At 38.0% G+C, this 21,780-nt stretch overlaps 1 protein-coding gene across 3 annotated transcripts in view; it reads right to left on the bottom strand.

Annotated features, from left to right (window-relative positions):
* Positions 1-14,934: 14,934 nt before the first annotated feature.
* The window catches only part of slc8a1b (solute carrier family 8 member 1b), a 142,484-nt gene continuing 135,638 nt past the window's right edge, over positions 14,935-21,780 (bottom strand). For all 3 annotated transcript variants that reach the window (XM_026189820.2, XM_026189822.2, XM_026189821.2), the window contains exon 11: positions 14,935-21,608. In XM_026189820.2, coding sequence (XP_026045605.1) covers positions 21,336-21,608 — 273 coding nt within the window. In that variant the 3' untranslated portion in view covers positions 14,935-21,335. The remainder of the gene's footprint in view (positions 21,609-21,780) is intronic.

Here is a 21,780-nt window from a genome sequence, read left to right as displayed (position 1 = left end):
TCTGAGAAAAGTACAGGAAGAATTCTACAAGCAAGTATTTATTTTAGCCGATCTGAAATTCAGATGAGATAGAAAACACCAACAAAACCAAAAATCAACAGAAGAAACACAGGAATGGGAGCAGGGATTTAAAATGATACAAACGATTTCTGGACCAGAACTGAAATACTAACATAAAACTTGAGCTCAGCATAGAACAACTGAAAAATGAAGCGAAAGAGAGGATCGCAGAAAAAACATTTAATTCTGAAAAAGAGGTTAAAAAAAAAAAATCAAGAGCACAACAACTAAAACTCCAGATTGCTACTATAGTAACTGGATAAAAACAGGAATCAAAACCTTTCACACACGTCCTATGGTGGTACACTGGTACAGTGTGAATTGTGATGGCTTACAGTGTAAATGTACTGTATCCAACTCTGGCCTGGATAAGAAATGAATAGAAATGATTTATGAATTAACAACATTATAGCCAAGGAAACATATTTCTGTGGTACAGTTGGCACAAATTCTGCTTTGTAATAAAGTATATATCATATATATATATATATGTTCATGTATTTTCCATTGATTAATTAAATGTCTTAATTAAAGTCTTTTAGGCAATCTTTTCAAAAGACTGGCATTTTCTTTTCTTTTCTCTTTTGTACTTTGGACCTTTGGCTTGCAGAAAAGTGTGCTGAAATTACATGGCATTCTTTCTTTTAAGTCTGTCTCAAAAGGTCAGAAGCATAATGACCAGTCCACCACCTGCACAAGACAGCTTTGTCTATGTATGTGACAGGAAGTCCATGCGCTAAAAGGGGACATTCACAGGAGAGATGGCACTCTCCCTCAAGTGTGTCTCACTTGGAAAGGTTGAAAAGATGCTTTCTGTCTCCGTACTGTGGCGTTGCGATGCAGTAGGTGGGCGAACAGACTGCAGGAAGGAGCCCTTATCTGGTGTATAGCTGCAGCACTGCGTGAATGTCAAGACAAGAGGGAGAGTGTAAGGATTTCTATGTGTGGGTGTGTTGGCGTGAGTGTGTGAGCATGCATCTCTGTATAACTGAATTGAAGGAAGATGTATCCAGGCAAAATAACGAGTGCTGGACATAAAAATGTGAGAGTGATTATAGTTTTGTGTTTACATAAAACGTGTGAGCTACATAGACAATAAGAGATGATAGTGATGACAGATTGTAGCACAAGTGTTTAATGGGTTTTTGTGTGTGCGAGCTTTAGGTCCTGCTAACTGTAGATGAGTCACACTTTGCAGTTCCACTTACTCGACTCTTCTCTGCTAATGCTGTCTTATTAGTTTTAGTTCTCTCGCTGTTTTATTCTCCTCTCCTCTTTTCCTTTCCCTCCTTTTTTCAGCGGCTATCAAATTAGTGTGACTTTATTATTCAAATTAATGCAAATCTGACTGGCTTTGTAAGCACAAATGGGTATTCATATACACTATAGAGTATTAGGACATCTAAAAGTGAAATTATTCACATAGCATCTTTTCTCATGAACTGTTTATTGTTTACACTGTGTTTTTGTACTCTCTGTTTCTCTTTGCTTAATTTTAAACTTTCATTCCATACTTTCTATCTCTGCTCTTAACTGTCCATTTTTTTTTCAAAATCAATTTTCCTGACTCTGTCAGTCTGTGTTTTTATCCTTGAGGCGCACTGTCTTTTTCCAGCTGTTCATCTCTGTTCAGGCCCATTTATTGGCAAGGTAAAATGCTGCTATTATAACCAGGTATTCATAAAAACATCAAAAAATAGGACATATCTCAGGGGACGAGGGTGTCATTGATTCATCAATTTAGAAAAGAAACAGAATGGCTACGAAACAAGCATTATTACCATCATCGTCATCATCAAGAGCTCGCTATTTTTCTAGGAACATCAATCCGGTAATTGCATACAATCTAAACTCAACCTACTGTTGTTTTTCAGGATAATAATGTAACCAGTTCTCATTTTAAACTTTAAATATTGCTCTTTTGTAAAAGTCTCTCAATGAACTGACCTTTATCATTTGTTACATTTCTCAGATCTCATCTTTACTGTCTGTTAGAAGGTGTAGTCCTGTTGTTTTGACGAACGATGACTTCAAGCGCATGCTCAGGGAGCTGATTGTGAAGTGGCTGGGATGAGAATTAGCACATCAAAGTCTGAAGCTGCGGTTCTCAATCTTAAAAGGGTTTACTGCCTACACCAGGCTAGAGATCAGTCTCTGCCTGAAGTGAAGAGGTTCAAGTACCTTCAGGTTTTGCCTTCAGGTGAGAAGATTGGAGCAGAAGACGGGCTGGTCTGGTGTGGTGAGAAGTGAAGCTGAAGGAAGTGAAGCTGTCTATTTACTGGTCAGTTTGTGTTCTACATTCAAGATGTAGTAGTGATTAAAAGAAAAAGATCAGAGATTCAAGCAGTGGAAATGAGCATTCTCTGAAGGAATCTTGGGCTCACTCTTTGAGATAAAGTAAAGAGGTGAGTCAGGGTAAAACTGGTGCTCCTCTACAAGAGAAGAAGCTAATTGAGGTTGTTTAGGCTTATTTGGTACATTTCAGACCAAGAAGAGATCCTGGAACAGATGCACACAGGCTAAGCTCAAGATATTACATCACATAGATCTTGGTATTCACAGGAAAAAGAGAGGGCTGAGCAATTTTGCATACACAAGTGTTATATTTTCCAATTCAGTGATTATACTGTAGCTAGAAAATTGTACATTTCATTACATGCCCGCCGGTGTCCTCCAACTGAACTTGGAAAAAGTGTAATAATTCACGTGCTTGGCCAGTAATGATGCACTTGTGTTACTGGATCTAGACAAATAGTGGAAAATGTGTGGATAGTGCTGTTACGGTTGTTGTGATTATACAAAATATTGCAGTCATGTTTACTGGGACTTACTGTCTTATTTTACACAGTTACCTTATCTTTGCAAAAAATAAAAATAAAATATAAAACACGCACAGACACACACAAAGGATCAGTATCAATCCTAACATTTACATTGCACACCATTCCCAGACCACCCACCCCTCCTGAACTACTCAACCCTAATAAGAATGTCTGACATTATAATCAACTAGAAAGGCTCTGAGTGGGTGAATCCAATGCCAAAACCATATTTTGCAGTTTCAGAGAACAGGAGTTTTATATTTATTTAATTGTTTCGCTTAATCTTGCTGATGAGAAACTGAACCTGTTCACCTCGGCAGTGGTATTTATGCATACTTCCAGCAGATATAGCATAATTGCACACATTTATACTAATGTGTCGATATTTGTAGACCTACAACATGTACATAATAAACAACTCTGTATCTTATCTTGCTCGCTATGTATGTTTACCTTTGTCTTTTGCCTCTCTACCTATCTAAACTTGGTGGAATCTATATGGAAAAACATTTCATAGGCGCCTCCAACTTAAACATTCTCTGTTAAAGTACGTTAACTCCACTTTGCAGGCTCCGATTATGTAGGAGTAAATACAGGTGTATTTGAGAGCACCTATGTCTGGACTTCCATGTGTGTCTGTGTAAGTGAGACTATGTTGCTTTTCCCGTCTCCCTTCTCCAGTCCTGAGTAGAGGTGTGCGTTAGCGTGTGTCCGTGCTTGTACGCTACATTTGGTTGTTGTGAAAGCGTTGCCCAGGCAACAGATAATCGCCACAGTAACTCGACATCATCACATCGCCCACAGCCTCTTAGCAGAGAACAGTCACTGACACATGGTAACCTGCTGTCGAGTGTGCACGTTTGTGTGTCTAAGTGTACTCTGTGTGTATTTGTGTCAGTGGATGTGTTAGATCATGCTTTGTATGTGCGTGTTCATGTGTGGGTGTCTGCAAATCAAAGAAAAGAGGACTTGGTGATCAACTTCTGCCAAGCCAAAGGGTGAAAGACGAGCAAGATGGCCAAGAAAAAGAGAGCTAGAAGGTAGAAGGGAAAGGAAGGAGAAATAGAGGAGAGAGGATCAAAGAACCAAAGACATGGTTCAAGGTGGTGTAACAAACTCAGGGAAGGAATACGCAGTTAGGGCCATCATTTCTTGAGCAGAGACACAATTTGTGTAACTTTGCTTCTACAAATTACTACAGTGGATTTTAATTCATACATTCAACATGTAATTTATGTGGAGGCTTTCAGCTTTAATTCAAGGGGTTACACAAACATCTGTCGAGGAGTTAGAGCCAGGAGTAAGCCAAAATATGCTTTCAGTTATTAAATACAAAACTGAAGGCAGAAAAAACAAACAGCAACTGAAGGTGGCAAAGTAGAGCATCGCAAGGGAGCAAACATATCATTTGGTCAAGGGGATTAACGCAGGTGGACTCAAATGTGGGTCCTTTAGAATAAAAGTTCAATAGTTTATCTACAAGCAGGAAATATGCAACAATATCTTGAGGCAAATGCTCTTAATTCTGCACAGGCTCAGATCTGCAAAATAGCAACCCAACAAACAGAACAACTCTCACAAGACACAAGACAAACATAGCAGGATTTCCAGCACAGATGGACATTAAAGGTGATGATTGATGATCAGGCACTGGATGAAGGGCTTCTCTCCATTTAAGTAGAGGCAGTGGAATCACATAATGAATCACAGGTGTGCTCATTAACACTAGGTGTGCTGGGACGAAGAGCAGGAATCCCAAAAGGATCCTGCCCCTGGAAACAGAGGCATGGTTAACACATTCGTAAAAAATAAAGGGGCTAAAGCGGAGAGAGATTTTCAGAAATTTTCAGAAAAGAGACAAAGGTCCCTTTTCCATTAGTACCTACTCGGAGCGACTTGACTTGATCTGTTGACTCAGATCAACATTTCCATTACAAGTTAGCACCTCCAAATGTGCGTGGTTGTTGTCATAGCATTAATTAATTATGTCGCGTCCCATAACATAATCACTATGCAACACAAACACTACAACAAAGATGGAGGTCAAGGTGAAGATATACCTGCTGCCCAGTTCGTGGCTTTTCTTCACTCCCAGGGAACACTGCGTTGTTTTTTTGTAGCCATTTCCTTAGCTGCTGGGTTTCAAAATAGGCAGTTTTGATTTTTGTGAATGATATCCTCTCATGACTTATCAAGTAACGCTACTGACCAGCCATGGTGGCATTCAGTCTGACCACGTCACATTTTAGTACCTGCTTGGATCACTTGGAACCCTTGCTGAACAAGTACTAAAAAAGTACCTGGTACCAGGTACTATGACCTAATGGAAAACCCTGAAAAACGTAGCAAGTTGATCTGAGTAGATACTAATGGAAAGGGACTAAAGCATGCCTCACCCTAGCAGTAAACATTTGTATTGTGTATTTTATTGTATAAAAACAGAATGTTAACATAATTGGTCAGAAAGTTGGGGGAGCAGCTCACGTCCGGCATACGTTTCATCTTCTACACCTTTCGGACATCTCCCTGTAATAGGTGATGTCTCTTCCCACTTCACCATGGCAACAATCCTCTGTGTGTGTGTGTGTGTGTGTGTGTGTGTGTGTGTGTGTGTGGTGGGTGGGGGGCTCTTGCTAGCATCGTGATTTATAGTGTTGTTTTCTGGTTAGTGGAGTGAGCCTGAAGTTTCTGTACCTTATCGTGCCGTCACTAGTGCAGGAAGACCATCCTCCCAATTCATCAGAAAAGGGGGCTTCGCCCTGTTTATGTCTGCTAGTAAAACGATTCTACAGTACAAAAGTCTTCTTGCTTAAAAAGTACTTCTCTATGAATCAACAATTTCCTTTTGTGCATATTTTCACACTTCAACTGAATACAGACATGTATTAACCAAAAGCCACAGAGTAGCATACAGCTGTAGAGTTTGGTGACTCTTTTACACGACACTTATATTATCCATCTTCTTTAGAGAAAAATATTGATTAGTGCATTTTCAAGAGTTGAATAAGACTTAAGTTTAAAAGCACCACTCTAGTGGTTGTGCATGTTTTAGCCCATTAATTCTAAATTGAATACACTTTACATTATTGCAGAGCCATATAGGTTCTCAGATGGATTTCCTACCTTCAAGGCAGCCATCGGATTCAATTCATTTCATGAGGGGAAAATTAACTTTCACTGAGTTGGAACTTGCTTGACATAGATAATCAATCTCAGTGAACAATTTATTCATTAAAGGTCCATTATGGTCAGCTGTAAGCAGCGACTGTTGGTGTGGTCACGGATGTTTCAAATTCTCTGAGATTAGACAATTGATTCCTAACGGTGCCAAAGCCACAGTAATCTCCTAAAATCTGAGCGATGACGTTGTGAAACCACAATATGCTGTCAAGGGTGATTTTATTACAAATAAAACAGGCCGTCCAAAAATAAAGTAAATCCAACAAAGACCTAGCGGAAACTATATGAGTGGCTAAATCCCCCGTTTTGGTGCAATCTCTGGAAAAAAGAAAAAGAAAACACAGTCGAGCTCAGCAACATAAAAAGAGCTGAAAATCCACAGAAGACAACAGAGGTGGAGGATTGCAGGATCAAAGCAATCCCCTTTTACAACATCCAGCCAAATGAAGAACACTCCACAGGAAGTAGAGATATAATTATCCGAGTGAACCATGAATGGTAGGCGGAGACATTTGAAGCAGAAGTCTAAAGAAGCTAGACTTAGTATGGACCAGAATAATGAGTTAAAAAAAAACGTGTTCAGAGGCCTTGGTACGGCTCATGATTGAGGTAAATGACATCACCTGTAAAACACAGTGAAAACAATATGCATGTTTGTTAAGTCTAATTGTTGAATGTTGTCATTGTGGTTCTTAAATTTGTAAAGTCTGAGTTCAAACTATAGGATCAAGACATTCCTTTGTCTCTGACCACCTCTCCAGCCACTCTGTGCTGGGGGAGGTTTTATTGTAGATACATCCTATCTGAAAGATCTGTTTCTTGTGTTGTAAGCTTCCTGCTTTTATGATCCTTTTGGTGAGCAGGAGGTCACACACACACGTTCTTGTACATGCATACAGGTGCTTACACATACACGCACATAGTGCCTTGTCTTAGAACCATTGGGGGGTCTTACGAGGGGAGGTGCTTGTGTTGTATTGTGTATTGTAACTGTCATGTCAATAAAAAGGCTACGAGGACAGCTCCTCTTTGAAGGATTTGGGTTTGGAGACAGGTGAGGAGCGTGAGCTCCAAGAGCTGGTTCTGACCAAAGCTTCCCTCATTAGTGAGTTAAAAAAACGGTTGAAGATGTTCTGTTATGTCTTGCATTCTTCATGAGGAATTAGTCGCTAAACTAGCGAGGCATGTGGAAACACAGACCCAACAATGTTTATTGATAATGTTAAAGAAGAGAAAACCAGCTGGATGAACTCTGGAGTGTGCATGTTACAGTCCCATGAGAAGGACTTGGTGAGAAGTTTTAATAAAGGAATTTAACAAAGTTTCAGCAACAAGAAATGAATGCAGAGACAATGGTCAGAACATGGACTTTAGGTGAGTGCACCAGAGAGTGAGAGAAGATTTGGCGTTAAATAGTGACAGTGTGAAGTGAAAACATGTGTGGCCTGGGCCCTTCAGTGGCCATGTCCACTCCAGGATCAAGGTCAGAGCTCACACACACAGATGTGCGGGAGGGAAAGATAGATTGATTAGTTGGAGAAAAAAGGGGGGCAATAATAATGTAGAGATGTGCTGCCTCAGATTCAGCCAAATTATAGCATTTTATTTAAAAAGGTGGAACATTCATGTAATCTCAGCCTACTATATGTTAATTTCACTTACAGACAACAAAACTAAATACAGAGACACTGCCTTAAAGGCATCAGAAAGAATGAAGTTCAGATTCTGAGGAGAGAAGAAACTAGATTTGGCTGTTTATCTAGGCTTCACTAATGGAGACCCTTTGCTTAAAATGTTGCTATCCTTGTGTTCTTGTAAATAAGCTTGTTTAACTTGTAGTTTGGAGTTGGTCTTATGAGTCTGGACTCTTGGCCTATGGCCTATATTAATTAACTGTAGCATGAATAGGTTTTTCTTTGTTTGTTTGTTTTTAAACAACTAAAATAACAAAAGAAACACTTTACAAAAATATCTTTTTTTCTCTAGCCCTTCATTGTTTCAAAAAAAGCCAATGAAAAAGAATACAATCAACACAGTTTATTATAATAATTAGTTATTTACTTATTGGAAATAACCTAATAAGGACCTATTTAGACTAAAAAAAACCCCTCATAACTGTATAAACATGTAAGCTAGAAAAGGTGTAGTCACATACACATCCATGCAATAAATACTGAAGTAACAGGCTTTAATTTACAGTGGAATGTTTAAGAAACACATGCAAGAAGAAAGACATTGCCACTGTAAAGAAAAGTGCATGTATACACACACAAGCATGCACGCACGCACACAAATCTGGTTGAAAAGTTCATGCTCTGGTATTTCCCTGACATTTAATTTCAATCTGTTCCACGTGTGTGAAACACCTGCGGTTAGGTGCTCACACACATACACACGTGGGCTTAATGCGACTACTTTAAGCCTTTCAATCAAGCCATTATTTGCAGAGGTAAGTGGGCAAAATTTGGCCTGGAAGGCATCTACTAATTATTCTATGTGTGTGTCTGCATGCAAGGAAGAGTTCATGTGTGATGAGTCTACATAGACCTTAAGTGATGTCCCCCCCCCCCCTCCTCCTCTTTCTCCTTTTCCCACAGGCCTGACATTTCTACGACACAAATGCCAGTTGACCTCCCGTATGCAGGGCAACGCGGTTGGAGAGAGTAAGGGAAAATATTTAAAGGGAAAAGATCAACACAGAGATATGTCAAGAGAAAAATTAAGTCGGAAATTTGCCAATGGCTTTTCTAAAATGAAAACTTTCAACAACTGGTTTAAAATTAAAATTTCTATATAGAAACAGTTATAGAAATAGTTTAATATAGAAACAGCTATAGAAATAGTTTAATATAGAAACAAACCACTATGTCAGAAGTCCTTGATGTCGAATTCTGGACCACCTGAAGATTTGCTGAGAGAGAGACATGGATGTGTTAGGCACAATAGCCAATGTGTATTTTTATAAAAACACCTCATAACATGTTAGGATGTAAGTTTAAAAAAAAGTATATATATCCTTTAATCTCGGGCAATTGCACTGGCAGAGTGCAATAACAGTTTGTCCATCTGTATTAGGAATCCAATCATCTTGCACCCTGCCGTTGTGCACTGGATTGTCTCAGGGGCATCTTAGCACAGCCTGCACCTGGAGTCTTGCCTGGTATATACATAATTTTACTTCACAAAAATAACATTTAAATTTTGCATGTGTAATTCAGACGTACATGATCCTGGAAGGATCCATGTCAGTGTTTTAGGTTTGCCTTTCCTTTTATTAAGTAAAACTTGATTTTCTATAAAATTATATATTCATGCATTTTGATGAAAAATCTCCACTTGCCATTTCTTGGCAAGGAATTACATAGCTTCACAAATTCAGTCCCATGTCACATGTTTAGGAAAAGTTGGTCTGATAAGATTAATTTCTTAATCTTTAAACAACAGCAACAAAAATGTCAGCATCTTGTCCTTGTAAATTAGTGACTTTGATCTCAAACAGGTTATAATTTTTCTTTAAAACTTTAAAATCTGAGTATTGAATAATTTTTGCTAAATGTTCAAATATATTCCACATTTCTATTTGCCCACCAATAAAATATACCATAAGAATACATTTAAATTACATTGTGAGCAAAGTCTCTATGGCTGTTTGACAATACATTTCTATTAGGAAATCTGCACACAAGCCTAGCTGCTATTGTTATTCCAGTGCTGACTAAGCTGTCATCCTCTGAGACAGAAGCAGATGTAAGAGAATAAATAAGTATATAAAGGGAATGAGTGTATGTGGAGATAAAATGACTGTCTAGACATTCAAAAATAAATTGACATATCGAAATATAAAGTGTCTCTATAGGCCAGGCACTTCTTCACTTACAGCCCTCTTGAGAAAATGTTGTACAAGAGTGGCATGATCCCAGGAAAACATTTAGACAAAGATGCTTACAAAAATAAACTCATATAAAAAGGTACTTTCCATCAGCACCTTTATATTAGAAGGACTTAACACAAAGAGGCCTCACTGAATACACGGTAAGGATAAAACTGATGTCAAGTATCTTCTGTAATTTTAGATAGAACAACATATTCTCAGAATATTTTAGACATGTTTTATTTTTATTTATTTCAAACATGTAAATAATATACAGATACATTTAGAAAAGAAAATAATAATAAAAACAATACATTTCAATATAGCTATCGTTCTGATTAATTTACATGTTGAAAGGGAGTGGGAAGAAGTAAACACTTATTTAATCCGACGCCATAAATTATCAGTTAATATTTAGTCAGCTTCCTTACTGATATAATTTGCAATAAAAAAAAGTGAACAGATTTCTGATATTCTATATACTATAATATCACATCATGATTTTTTTTTTTTTAAATAGAGACATTCACTTAATTTCAATATTTTCCTTTTCTTTATAGTTCGAGGAGATCATATTTTTATAACTCTTTTTGAACAGTTTTATGTTTGGACATTGCTTTAATTCCATATTCAGACTGTTCCACAGTTTCACTCCATGAACAGAAACACAAAAGCTTTTTCTTCTAGTACGTACCTTCCAAACTTTAACTGAAGCAGGGCAGAGGTGTTTCAACTTAAAGCAAGGACACCAAACACAAGTTACCAGTTAGACTGTTGAAACCTTATAATAGAATGCATTTTAAGATACTCTAAAATTAATCACTGGGGAAAAGAAAGAAAATTAAATCTCACCATCGTCTGTTTTAAAGTCTCCTTTTTTTGGATTTACTGAACAGTCTATTATTTTTTTAAACTTTTTTTTTTTTACTTTAAATGGTCTGCCCAACTGTGTTAAAGTAACTTCCAAGAAAAAAAGAATCTTATTTATTTGGATTTACATAACAAATTTGTGTTTTGTTTTTTTTTACTTACGTGAGTCATTTGTGTTATTTCAAAGCAATAAGGTGCATATTATGTAAAAGTCACGAACACTCTGACTGACTCAATAACCCCAAAGTTCTAAAACTCCTCTTTCATTAACATCAGCACAGAAATTGTGCACCTGGAGCTTCGTGGGATGAGCTTCCATGGCTGAGCAGCTGCTGTAGGTGTAATGTGTAAATGTCCCAGTACTGTTGTCCATATGGTGTATTTACAAACTGCATGTTCAGACTAATAAGTTATTATTTCACTGGACACACGTGCACACACTTGCCTTTTATAACTTAGTGAGGACATCTAATTGACATAATGCTTTCCATGCCTAATCCTAACCTTTGGCCTAAACCTAACCATAGCCTAACTGTAACCCTGACACTAAAACCACATTTTGAGTCTCAAAATGCCTTCAAAATATTTGGTCCTCACAAATATATATAAACATGTACACACACACACGCGCGCACACACACACATCTTTTAGTATATCTCTTTTGTGACAAAAGTCAGAGTCACAGGTCATACCTGTTAGGGAATTATTCAGTCTAATCCATTCCAGTAGTGTTCACTATTGCAAACCCAAGCAGATTAATCACTGTCCCATGGATAACTTGCTATTTTATTAGCCCGTTAAAGTAAATACCTGCAATGCTTCAAGATGTGCACTTTTAATCTATATCTTAAAGGTATAGTACAGCATACAACAAACTATCTTTAAAGTACTTGATTGTTTTGTAAAGCAACTTGTTGTTCAGAACACAGGCTTTGAATGAGCACTGACTGACAGAGAGCTAAAAGAAAGGATTTTCTTTAAAACAGAAAATCAAGGCTTGCCCTTTTGTCTCTCACTAAGTCGTTGCATATAGTTTGACAGCCAACTTTGACTTTCTGACAGTTTTAGGTTTTATTCAGCATTCAGGATCAACCATGCACACACACATACACATGCATAAATTCGCATTAAGTTCCCAGCATGTTAACCTTCAAGCAGTGGGCTGCCCAGACAAGAACCTGTCTAGAAATCAAATGTGACAGGCTAATGAGATTTCAGACAGACACAGCAGAGGGCAAATAATGAACAGCCAAGGCAAACACCTTTACATAAGTAACGGCATGAAACATGCTGCAACACGGTGTATTTTGCTGACTTATACGCAACCTTCAAACAACAAAAATAAAAAAGAATTTACCTAGTCTCTTGTCTCTTACCTAGTCTCTTGTCTCTTACCTAGTCTCTTGCACTTTAAATAACTACACCAGGGTTCACCTAGTCTCAGGGTGGGTCCATTGTTGTGTGGGAGTGGTTTGCCCCCTTGCCTTGTAGAGTGGGCCGACCCACGTTAGGATATCCAGTCTGCACCTGCAGGGCTCGTGGGTGCCCGTAGGCCAACTGGGTGGGATGGGGAAGCAAACATTGCTGGGTGCACCTTGTCTCAGACCCAGACCAGTTTGTCTTGTCCTTTTACTGTGTGTGTCTGTTGTTTGACTAGGTTGTTGTGGATCACCATGGATGTTGAAGGCCATTCATGTGGCTTTGCTGGCTGTACTGCCTGGCGACACCCTGAAGCACCACAGTGCTTCAATTCTGTTTGCAAAAGGTGCTAGACAGGACAGGATTAAAATAAATAAAACATCAGCCACAACTAAATGTAACAAACAGGAAGAGGATTTATTTGTGTTTGGAATAATCCATCATGCCTGCAGCAGAGAACGGGCATGATCCATCATGGTGGCAGCTAAGGAAGAGGAGAAACCTAAACACAATTCATCTATCAATCAGCTCTTATAAAGGCTTTCTACTGACCATTGTGTAACTTTCTCTATATTTACATTCTGTTTATTTCTCTAAAAGCCCTGCAGTTTTTTCTTTTTACTCAGTTTCAAATCAGACCCCCTACTTTACCCGGAAGGCGTTTTTCCTAAGTGAGTGCTTTAGGCAAGTGTAACATGCCGTTTGGCTGCTTTTAGTTCAAATAAACCTAGAAGACATTCAGATCAAGAAAATAACAATTTACAGCAAATGGTTACACAGATTTATGAGGGAGCTCTCACAAAATGCCAATCACGGTCACACTATGAAAATCAATTTTGTCACGTGCAAGATTCGGCAAAATGTTTTTAACTAGGATAGACTGGGACTGAGCTGCAGCAGCAAACAGTGCCAGCATGGATGTATCAGGATAGTGACAGTAACAAGGTTGCATGTAATATAGTAACTGGATGTTAGGTAGTAAACACAAGTTAAGGTAGTGATTTGGAAAGGTAAGTGAAATGTGTGATGTCAATATTTGCAATGACTAATTAGTATTAAAAGGGTTGTAATATTAAGCCTGCATTCTTACTAACAACAGTGGAAAAGCCTTTTGTTGTCTATATGAACCTTTAGATCTCTCACTCTGTGACCTCAAAACACTTTTCTGATGGGTTTATGGCCACAGAAGCCCATTTACTGAATATAAAATGATAGCCATTTTTAAAATTATGGTACCGCTGCACCATTGAGAGCATCCTGACCAACTGTATAACAGTCTGGTGTGGGAGCTGCTCTAGCGTTGCAGAGGGTTTTGAAAACCGCACAGCGCATCGCTGGAGCACCACTTCCTGCCATACAAGACATCTGGAGGAAGAGGTGTCTGAAAAGGGCTGGGAAAATCATCAAAGACCCCAGTCACCCAGCACACGGGCTCTCCTGCCCTCTGGGAGCATCCGGACTAAGACCACCAGGTACTGGAACAGCTTCTTCCTTACAGCTGTATAGATCCACATTCTGTAATATATCTATATTATTGCAAAAGCACTTTCTGGATGGATGCAAACTGCATTTTGTTGCCTTGTACTTGTGACATGTGCAATGACAATAAAGTTTAATTCCATTTAGAAGGACTGTTAATCAAACATTACTGTGTGATTTAGCCTATAAGCATACAGTATCCCTTTGTTTCTCAGTTAGATCCTCATGTCCGGTTTCACATCAATGGTAATGGCAGATTGAAGCTTAATAGTGGGATGTCACTAACCAGAGGGGGATGTCACGATTCAATTCAATGAAATCTGGTTGAATTTTATTTATAAACTACCAAGCAACAGTCATCTCAAGGCTATACCAGTATTTTACTTCATTGCAAAAGTCACAAGCCAACCTTCAGCTCTTTGTGCTTTGCTTCCAAGAAGCAAAAGTGAATTGTGTTGGTCAAACCTCATTAGAAATATACTAATATACAAATTTCCCATTTATATGTGCAAATTATTTGCAAATTTTCCTCTTTTCCAAGCTATATATAAACAAATGAGTGGTGACTCAAGATTTTTGCAGAGTACTGTATATAAAGTCTATAACTACTATAAATTACACAGCAGGGGACATAATTTGTCAGATAATTAAAAAAGACCAGTGCAAATGTGAATTTAGAACATTTTTATACTCTAAAGGACAGATGTTCTATCTGTACTGCATAAAATTTATATAAGGTAGTCTCAATAACAGTCTATCCACTGGTAGATTTTTATTTTAACCCAAATTAATTATTTAGTTATTAAAATCCACAGTATTGGTACTATTGGACCTTAGTGTGGCGTTTGACACCGTTGATCATGACATATTACTGGAACGTCTCGAGAGCTGGGTCGGACTCTCTGGTACGGCACTCGACTGGTTCAAATCCTACCTTAACAACAGGAACTTCTATGTGTCAATAAGCCAATTCTCATCACAAAATATAGAAATCACATGTGGGGTCCCCAAAGGCTCCATCCTAGGGCCCCTCTTATTTAGCATTTATATATATATGGATGTTCAAGTGTACAAGAGACACACAGATTCTATTTACTTATTGAATATGTAGCTAATAATAGAAACTGCATAATAAATATGTTTGATACTAAAGCTTTTAAATACAGACAGGATGTAACACAAACACACATGCTCACAAACACACACTGTAGAAAGGCAGTGCACTCACAGGGTCTCTGAAACAGGGTATCCCAAACTTTATTTTACTGGTTTTATCAGAATTACCATGTACCATGGAGAGCAGTCACAGTTAGTGGCAACACACATACAACAACTTTCCTCCTATCATTTGGTCTTGACCAGAAATTAATTTAAAAAAGAAAAGAAAATTAATACACGCACACACAGAGAAACAGCGGCAAAAAGAAAACAAATCTTAAAAATTATTACAAACATGATTATTAAAGTTACTGTTCCGTTAAGAAAAGAAAACCCCCCCACATCAAATCAAAGTGACAAACATAAAAAACCCTGAAACACCCCGAAAGTGCAAAGAGGACAGAGAAAGAAAGAGAAGATGAATGAAAGGAAGGAGTGAAGAAATAAAAACCAGAATTTGTTGGCACAAAGGAAGAATTTAGGAAAGAAAAACAAAAAGAGAATTATTCAGCAACCAAGATAAATGATCGACAGCTCGGAAAACAGATGGTTTAAATACAAACAAATTATCCGTTGAGAGACTAAATCAGATGCACAGGCAGATATTCATAACTATACTTGGATGTTGGTGAATAGAAGCAGTTCTAGAGATAATGATTTAGGGGGCATAAAAAGCAACCATAAGTGAGACACGAGTCAAAAAGACAAACTAAAAACATAACGCTGTCTGAATCAAACGACAACAATCACTGACAAAAGGCAATCTCAAAAGCCTCCAACGCCAAAATAAAAGTAAATGGAAGCAGATGGAAGGAAAAAAATTAACCAACCAAGAATGAAGAAAGAGGATGCATGGGAGGGCAGAGTGAGGCAGCGATAGAGAAATAAGCTCTAAGCAAACTACAACTTCTCCAAAAAGGCAATATATGTCATTCTTGAGTGTAGCGAGTGTTGTTGTTTCCTTTAAATAAATATGTAGAATTAATTCTCTATGGTTAGTGTGATGGTCGTATAGTCCACCTCACTTATAACACTGTACAGTATATACACATTATTATTATTATTATTATTATTTCTTTAATGATAAAATAACCTTTAGATATACATACAGTATTCCTCATACAGCCACAGTATTAGAAGTAGCAAGCAGCGTCTCTTTTTTTGTACAAATAACCCATGCAGCTCCCATATAGATTACTTATTTAAGATACATAACTTCTTTAAGATCACATCTCTCATTCAATAACAGCAGATATTGCCTTTTTTAACAAAAAAACTTGATGAATTCATTAGTAATGTGCAAGTTACTCCAAAAAAAAAAAAAAAGTCATCGCATCTTTGTTTAAATTAAAAACAAAATGTTGTTAAGCTCTACATACATTACAAAATGTAACTGAACAGAAAAAAAGGAAAACCTGAATCTGTACAACATTCAAACCTTTTTTAGTCAACACTAAGGAAATGGGATACAATTCTCTATAACTATATACAGACATGTTATCATTCATGCACAGTGTCAACAAGTAGCACATTGACATTCCAAAATATGGAAAACATGGCATAGGGAGACAGAGGGTAGAACGGGAGCTGGGAAGAAGATACGGAACAAAAGGAGAACTGCCTGTTTTGGTTACTTTGGCAGCAGTGAGATTGAGAAAGCAAGATAGAGAAAGAGGGTGGAGAGACACAGGGACAGATAAAGACACCATAACAATACACATGCTGGGCAGGAGAAGTCCACATCAGTCTCTCTGACCCAGAAATCAACATATGGCTGTAACTTCATTTTTTAATTATTATTATTATTATTTTCATCTTCTTTCGTGTCATCTTCTTTTTCTTTCTTCTTCTCTACATCACCATCCTTTTTTCTACATGTTAAATGTTGCATTTTAAGGTAGAGAATAGCTCTGGTAGCCTTTGTTTCCAGCGGTACATTTTTTTCTCTGTAGCAAATATTGCTCCGCTTGTACCAGTAGGGGCGTTTGTCCTTCCTTTTGCTCATTTTGTCTGTCCGATGTTGCTGTTATTTATTCCTCGGTCTGTCAGACAGACAGTCAGTTAAAAAGTGAATATGGCAACACAAACATATCGTCAACCCTTACATTAGAATCAACATTGTTAATGGTTTACAACTGATTCAACACCACTGTATTTTTACATCAGGTACATCATTATTATTGTGTAAATCAGAGACAGAAAACACAATCTCTGTTTTTTACATCAGAAGCAACTCTGTAAATGAACCAACGTAGTAGCCGTTTCACATAAGCGACAAGAACCAGTGCAATGCTTGTCCGTCATTTAAAAACCTGCCCAATTCTGTTTCAAACCCCACCACAGAAGAACAAAAGTTAAAACAAATGCAATCTACAGCTCATTTTTCTACTCCTTACTAGCTGTTAGTGTTAATATATACAGTGATGACCTGGCTAACTTTTGACCCTTTAAAATGCAGAATTTCAAACCAAAGCACGAAGCTGGACTCAAGCGTTATTGTGACTTGAGCTGGAACAAATTGCTTTACAGTCTTTGCAGGAAAGTTGCTAGTTGCAGATAGAAAAAAAAAAGTTCAACCAGAAAGTTAATATTTGATGATGTACAGCCAAGAAAAGTCTTTAGCTAAACAACAGCTAACAATGTTTAGTTTCCAGCCTTGTTTCAAACTCTGAACAGCTGTCATTAATCTGCCAATAAGGTTCATGTCAGACTAGCTCTTAAGCCAAAGTGAATACACCCAGAGAGACGGTGCAGCAACGCCAGTGCAGCAAAGCCAGTGCAGCAAAAGAGCTAAATTCCCATAAAAGAAAACTTTTAGCATTTAAAAAAAAAATACAAGCCATAAATTTAATGCACGAAACTGCATTTTTGCAAGCATTTGATTCCTGCTCACGCTAGAGTTCACCTCAAAATATTAGGCAGCTGGCACATTTTAAGTAATTCCAACATGATTTAGCAATATCAAAGACAATACCTTACTGAAGGTACTCAAAAAGTGATGCATACAGCTTTAATATCGTTATTCCTTCTTTTTTTTTTAAAAGCAAGCTAGCATAATTTAGTTTTTTTACAGTGTATAAACCCTCAGCTCGTGCCAGTGAAGAGACAAATACATACAAATTTAAATAAAAAGATTTGAGTTCTGTTAAAACAACATCAAGCCTTTTTTAATGCTTTTCAGATTACTAATCAAATATGAATTATATTTGGTGTTTTAAGAAAGATCCATTGGTTAGAAAACCCTTTACAGATTGGACTGCAAACATTAATATCTGATATAAAGTTTTCCCTTTGGCAAAACAGGGGTAAACTGCCACTCCAAGGCCTTCACTTAAGAACAGCTACTCTAATGATGAGCCACAGATTGTGCTGAGTTTGACAAATGCAAGTAATGCAATATCTCATTATACTGTAGCTATCAAATGACATATACACCAAATGTCTTTTCTTAGTAGTTTTCAAACTGTACAACAAACAAAACTGCAGCAACAAAGCCATTTTTCTGTAGCACTGTCTTCTCAAATTTTCATCCTAGTGTTGTTGTGTAATTAATAATTTTTTCAAAAGCTATATTCAGAGTATTTATATCGTTGCAATTATCTGGATTTGCCAAACTCATCCAATCTAAGCCAGCCCAGGTCTACTTTCTCAGGGGTTAAAATCTGCCTTTTACAAGAATCCTGCCAAGTTTAAAATGGATTACATCTAGTCCGGACTACTTACTTTTACAGATGACATTATAAATACAATTTATCATATACATCAAGTAAAAAACACATTAGAAGCAGAGGAATTCTGGACTTATGGACTTTTATTATGCCTACATATACTGTAAGTTACGTGTATGCTGAGATCTTTGTGAGTTTAGCTGAATGTTGCAATAGTTAACAGTCTGAAGTCTAAACTTCTCTGACAGTCGAGACAGGCTTTAAAATGTACATAATTCTGGGCCCTTGGTGTTCGAGGTTTTGGGATCGATTTGTTGTCTGTCTAATACTGAATTACAGAAAGCAGAAGATTTCCAGACATTTAGTGTTTTGGAATTTTAGTTTGTGAGTCTTACGATCTGGCAGTAAGTTTGGTCTGCATGCAGTAGACGTAGTGTTTCATATGCCCCGGTGTCCTTTTAAGCTACTAGCACACTATTAGGATGATAAATAAGTCCAAGTGGGCCTCTGTCACATCATGCACACAGACCAGGGGTAATAATTTAAGATCAGTTTACATTGTTAAACTAACAAAAGTATGCTACATATATAATAGAATAACAGAGACTGTTTGTGCCCATGTCACAAAGAGAGATTATACACTTTAGGAGTTAATTAGCTTTTAACCAGGGTGGACTACCATGGTAACCTGGCTACTGAGAATTAAAACACTGGGCTATATACTCCACAGCAGGAGGAGATTTGTGGGGACAAGTGTTGTAACTGTATCCCTGTTAGCTTTCTGTTATTGCCCTGAAACCGGTGTGAGCTTGTCAAACACAGGCTGTCTGAGATTAGATGTAACCTGTGTTACATATCCACATTTACCCCGTCCTCTACGCTGACGTCCGGCCCAACAGAAAATCATTTTCAGCTATCCCTTTATCTGATGGCTTTTGTGTTAAGACTGAAAACTGGCAGATGAACTAATGTGTCAAGTTCAACAAGAATGAGTAAATCCCACAGATCACATTAAGGTTATTTGTTTGAAAGCAACTTACCTTTGAATAAAGAAATATGACAAAGCCAGATGGTAATTGCTTTCTTTAGGTTAAGGCCTTCGTCATCCAGACATATTATGAGTAAAATGTTTTTGACTAGTAGTGTTTTTTGGAATGAAAAGTTGAAGCCTTGTCTGAATGAGTACTTAGAAGCAGCAGGTTGCTTTTACAATATCTAGGAAATTCTTGATGCCTGGTGTGGTAACATAACAAAGACGTGCAGCTATTATCTCATGTAGCCCTGCGCTAGTTTGAAGCAAAGCTCTTTTAACTGAGAAGTCAATGTGTAAGGTTTACCAATATAAGCGCCTGTTAAATATTCCCCTTAACGACCAATCTATGTGAAACATTATAAATCAAGGGTCAGGGTTAGGGATTAGTGGTTATTACAAAGCCCTTGAAGATTTTGATTGGTCCAGCGACCAGCCAGGTTGGCGATGCACAGAGATAATGACTGAAGCTGTTAAGTAAACCAAGTGGCAGAAAATGAAGGAAAAGAAGGCCTATAATGGGTGCTAGCTAGAATTTTCAGGCTATTTAAAAGTTATGATTCAGAAATGATGGCGGCAATCCCACAGGTGGAACACCAGGTGGTTCCATAGTAAAATCAAAAATACCTAGATATTTATGCAGTGATAATAGTTTCTAACAGTTTTCGACGGTAGAGTGGCCATTTCGTCTTCTCAGACATGACCTTATTAAAGATAAAAGCACACTAACCACTTCTTGGTTCAAATTAGTCCTTAATTCATTTACATTTACAGTATAAAGCAACAGAAAGAGGGTCCGATCAGGAGCGCATGGCGTAACCGAGACATTCAGAAGGAAAACCGTGAAGCTGTAATGTACGATCAGCTCTTTATATTTACAATTCGAACCTCAGTGACGCTTAAAACATTTCATCTCACTGAATTTGCTCTCCTGCGAAAGTCATACTCGGCATTTCTACAGGCTGGGAGAGCGAGAGTCAAAAAGACCTCGAACACGAAAGCATATCTCGCCTCACGCAGTGAGAGCAAGACGAGAGGCGTTTTTTTTCACAGTACTTGACCATCTTCCCACAACACACAAGCAGGGACACCCACTGTTACACACCAGCACACACACAGTTAGTTGTCATGAAACAATTGTGGCAATGTATCCGGTTTCTTCTGATTATGTTTTCAGTATTGTCTGGTCATGCATGCACATACTGATAAAGTTATTCTTTCTTTGTCTGTCTCACTCCTGCCTGTTACAGTGTTTGGATACGATGCACTACACTGAAAGAGGGCTCCTGCTGAAACCACTCGTTCTCAATAGGAGCTTTTATGGTGCGTACCTCTGTTTTAACCTCAGTCCAAGTGTTTAAATTCATTGTAATTCTGTAAGGTCGAGCCAGTTGGGACACGTTTAATAAGATGACTTGATTGGTTTGCACTTTTAGAGTGAGACGCGAATATATATCTTTGATTTTTTTTCCTTTTCTCATTAAGCTTCCACCGTTCTGGATAATTTCGCTTCCTATTAATCTCATGTTTTTTGTTATCCTTCCATGCATCTGTACCTCTTTCCATTCTGTCTTTATCTGTTTAAATGTGCACTCCTTCATCTGTACATCCATCCATTCATCTATCATTAAATCTATTGCTGAAGGGGGGACTTATAGAACAACGAGACAGCCTTAATTCCTAAATCCAAATTCATCCATTCATCCACCTCCCCCTTGTTTTTTCCTCCATGTTTTCTTGCTTTGTCCCACCCTTCTCTTCAACATCTCCTATCATCTTAGAAGCCCTGGATGTGGCAGTAGGCTTCCAGTGAGGAGAAGAGGATGTAGAGGAGCCACAGGCTAACGAACAGCATGGTGGTAAGGGCCTTCGCAGTCCGGGGCCCACCCAGCTCTCCACCAATGTCTGGTCGCCGTCGGTACATCAGCATGGCGACACAGATAAAGGCAAAGATGGTGAAGAGTGTGACCGAGAAAGCCAGCGTGCCAGGATCTACCCTGAACTCCTCACCCCTGCTGTTGTGGTAGATGGCAGCAATGGACCACGCCACCTGTTGAACAGCAGCAAAACTGAATTTAATAACATGAGACGCGGTGAGCATGTACAACAAAGGAAACAAAAGCAAATATAGACTTTGCCAAAGGAGACAGATGGGTGTGACAGACCATACCACTTGTCAGTCACACACTCATTCATGCAGAATTAAAGAATAGGACTCATGC

Source organism: Astatotilapia calliptera, chromosome 13 (assembly GCF_964374335.1).
Source record: "Astatotilapia calliptera chromosome 13, fAstCal68.1, whole genome shotgun sequence".
In the NCBI taxonomy this organism is placed as follows: domain Eukaryota; kingdom Metazoa; phylum Chordata; class Actinopteri; order Cichliformes; family Cichlidae; genus Astatotilapia; species Astatotilapia calliptera.
The sequence above is the reverse complement of the archived record's forward strand: the minus strand, read 5'-3'. Positions and strand labels throughout refer to the sequence as shown.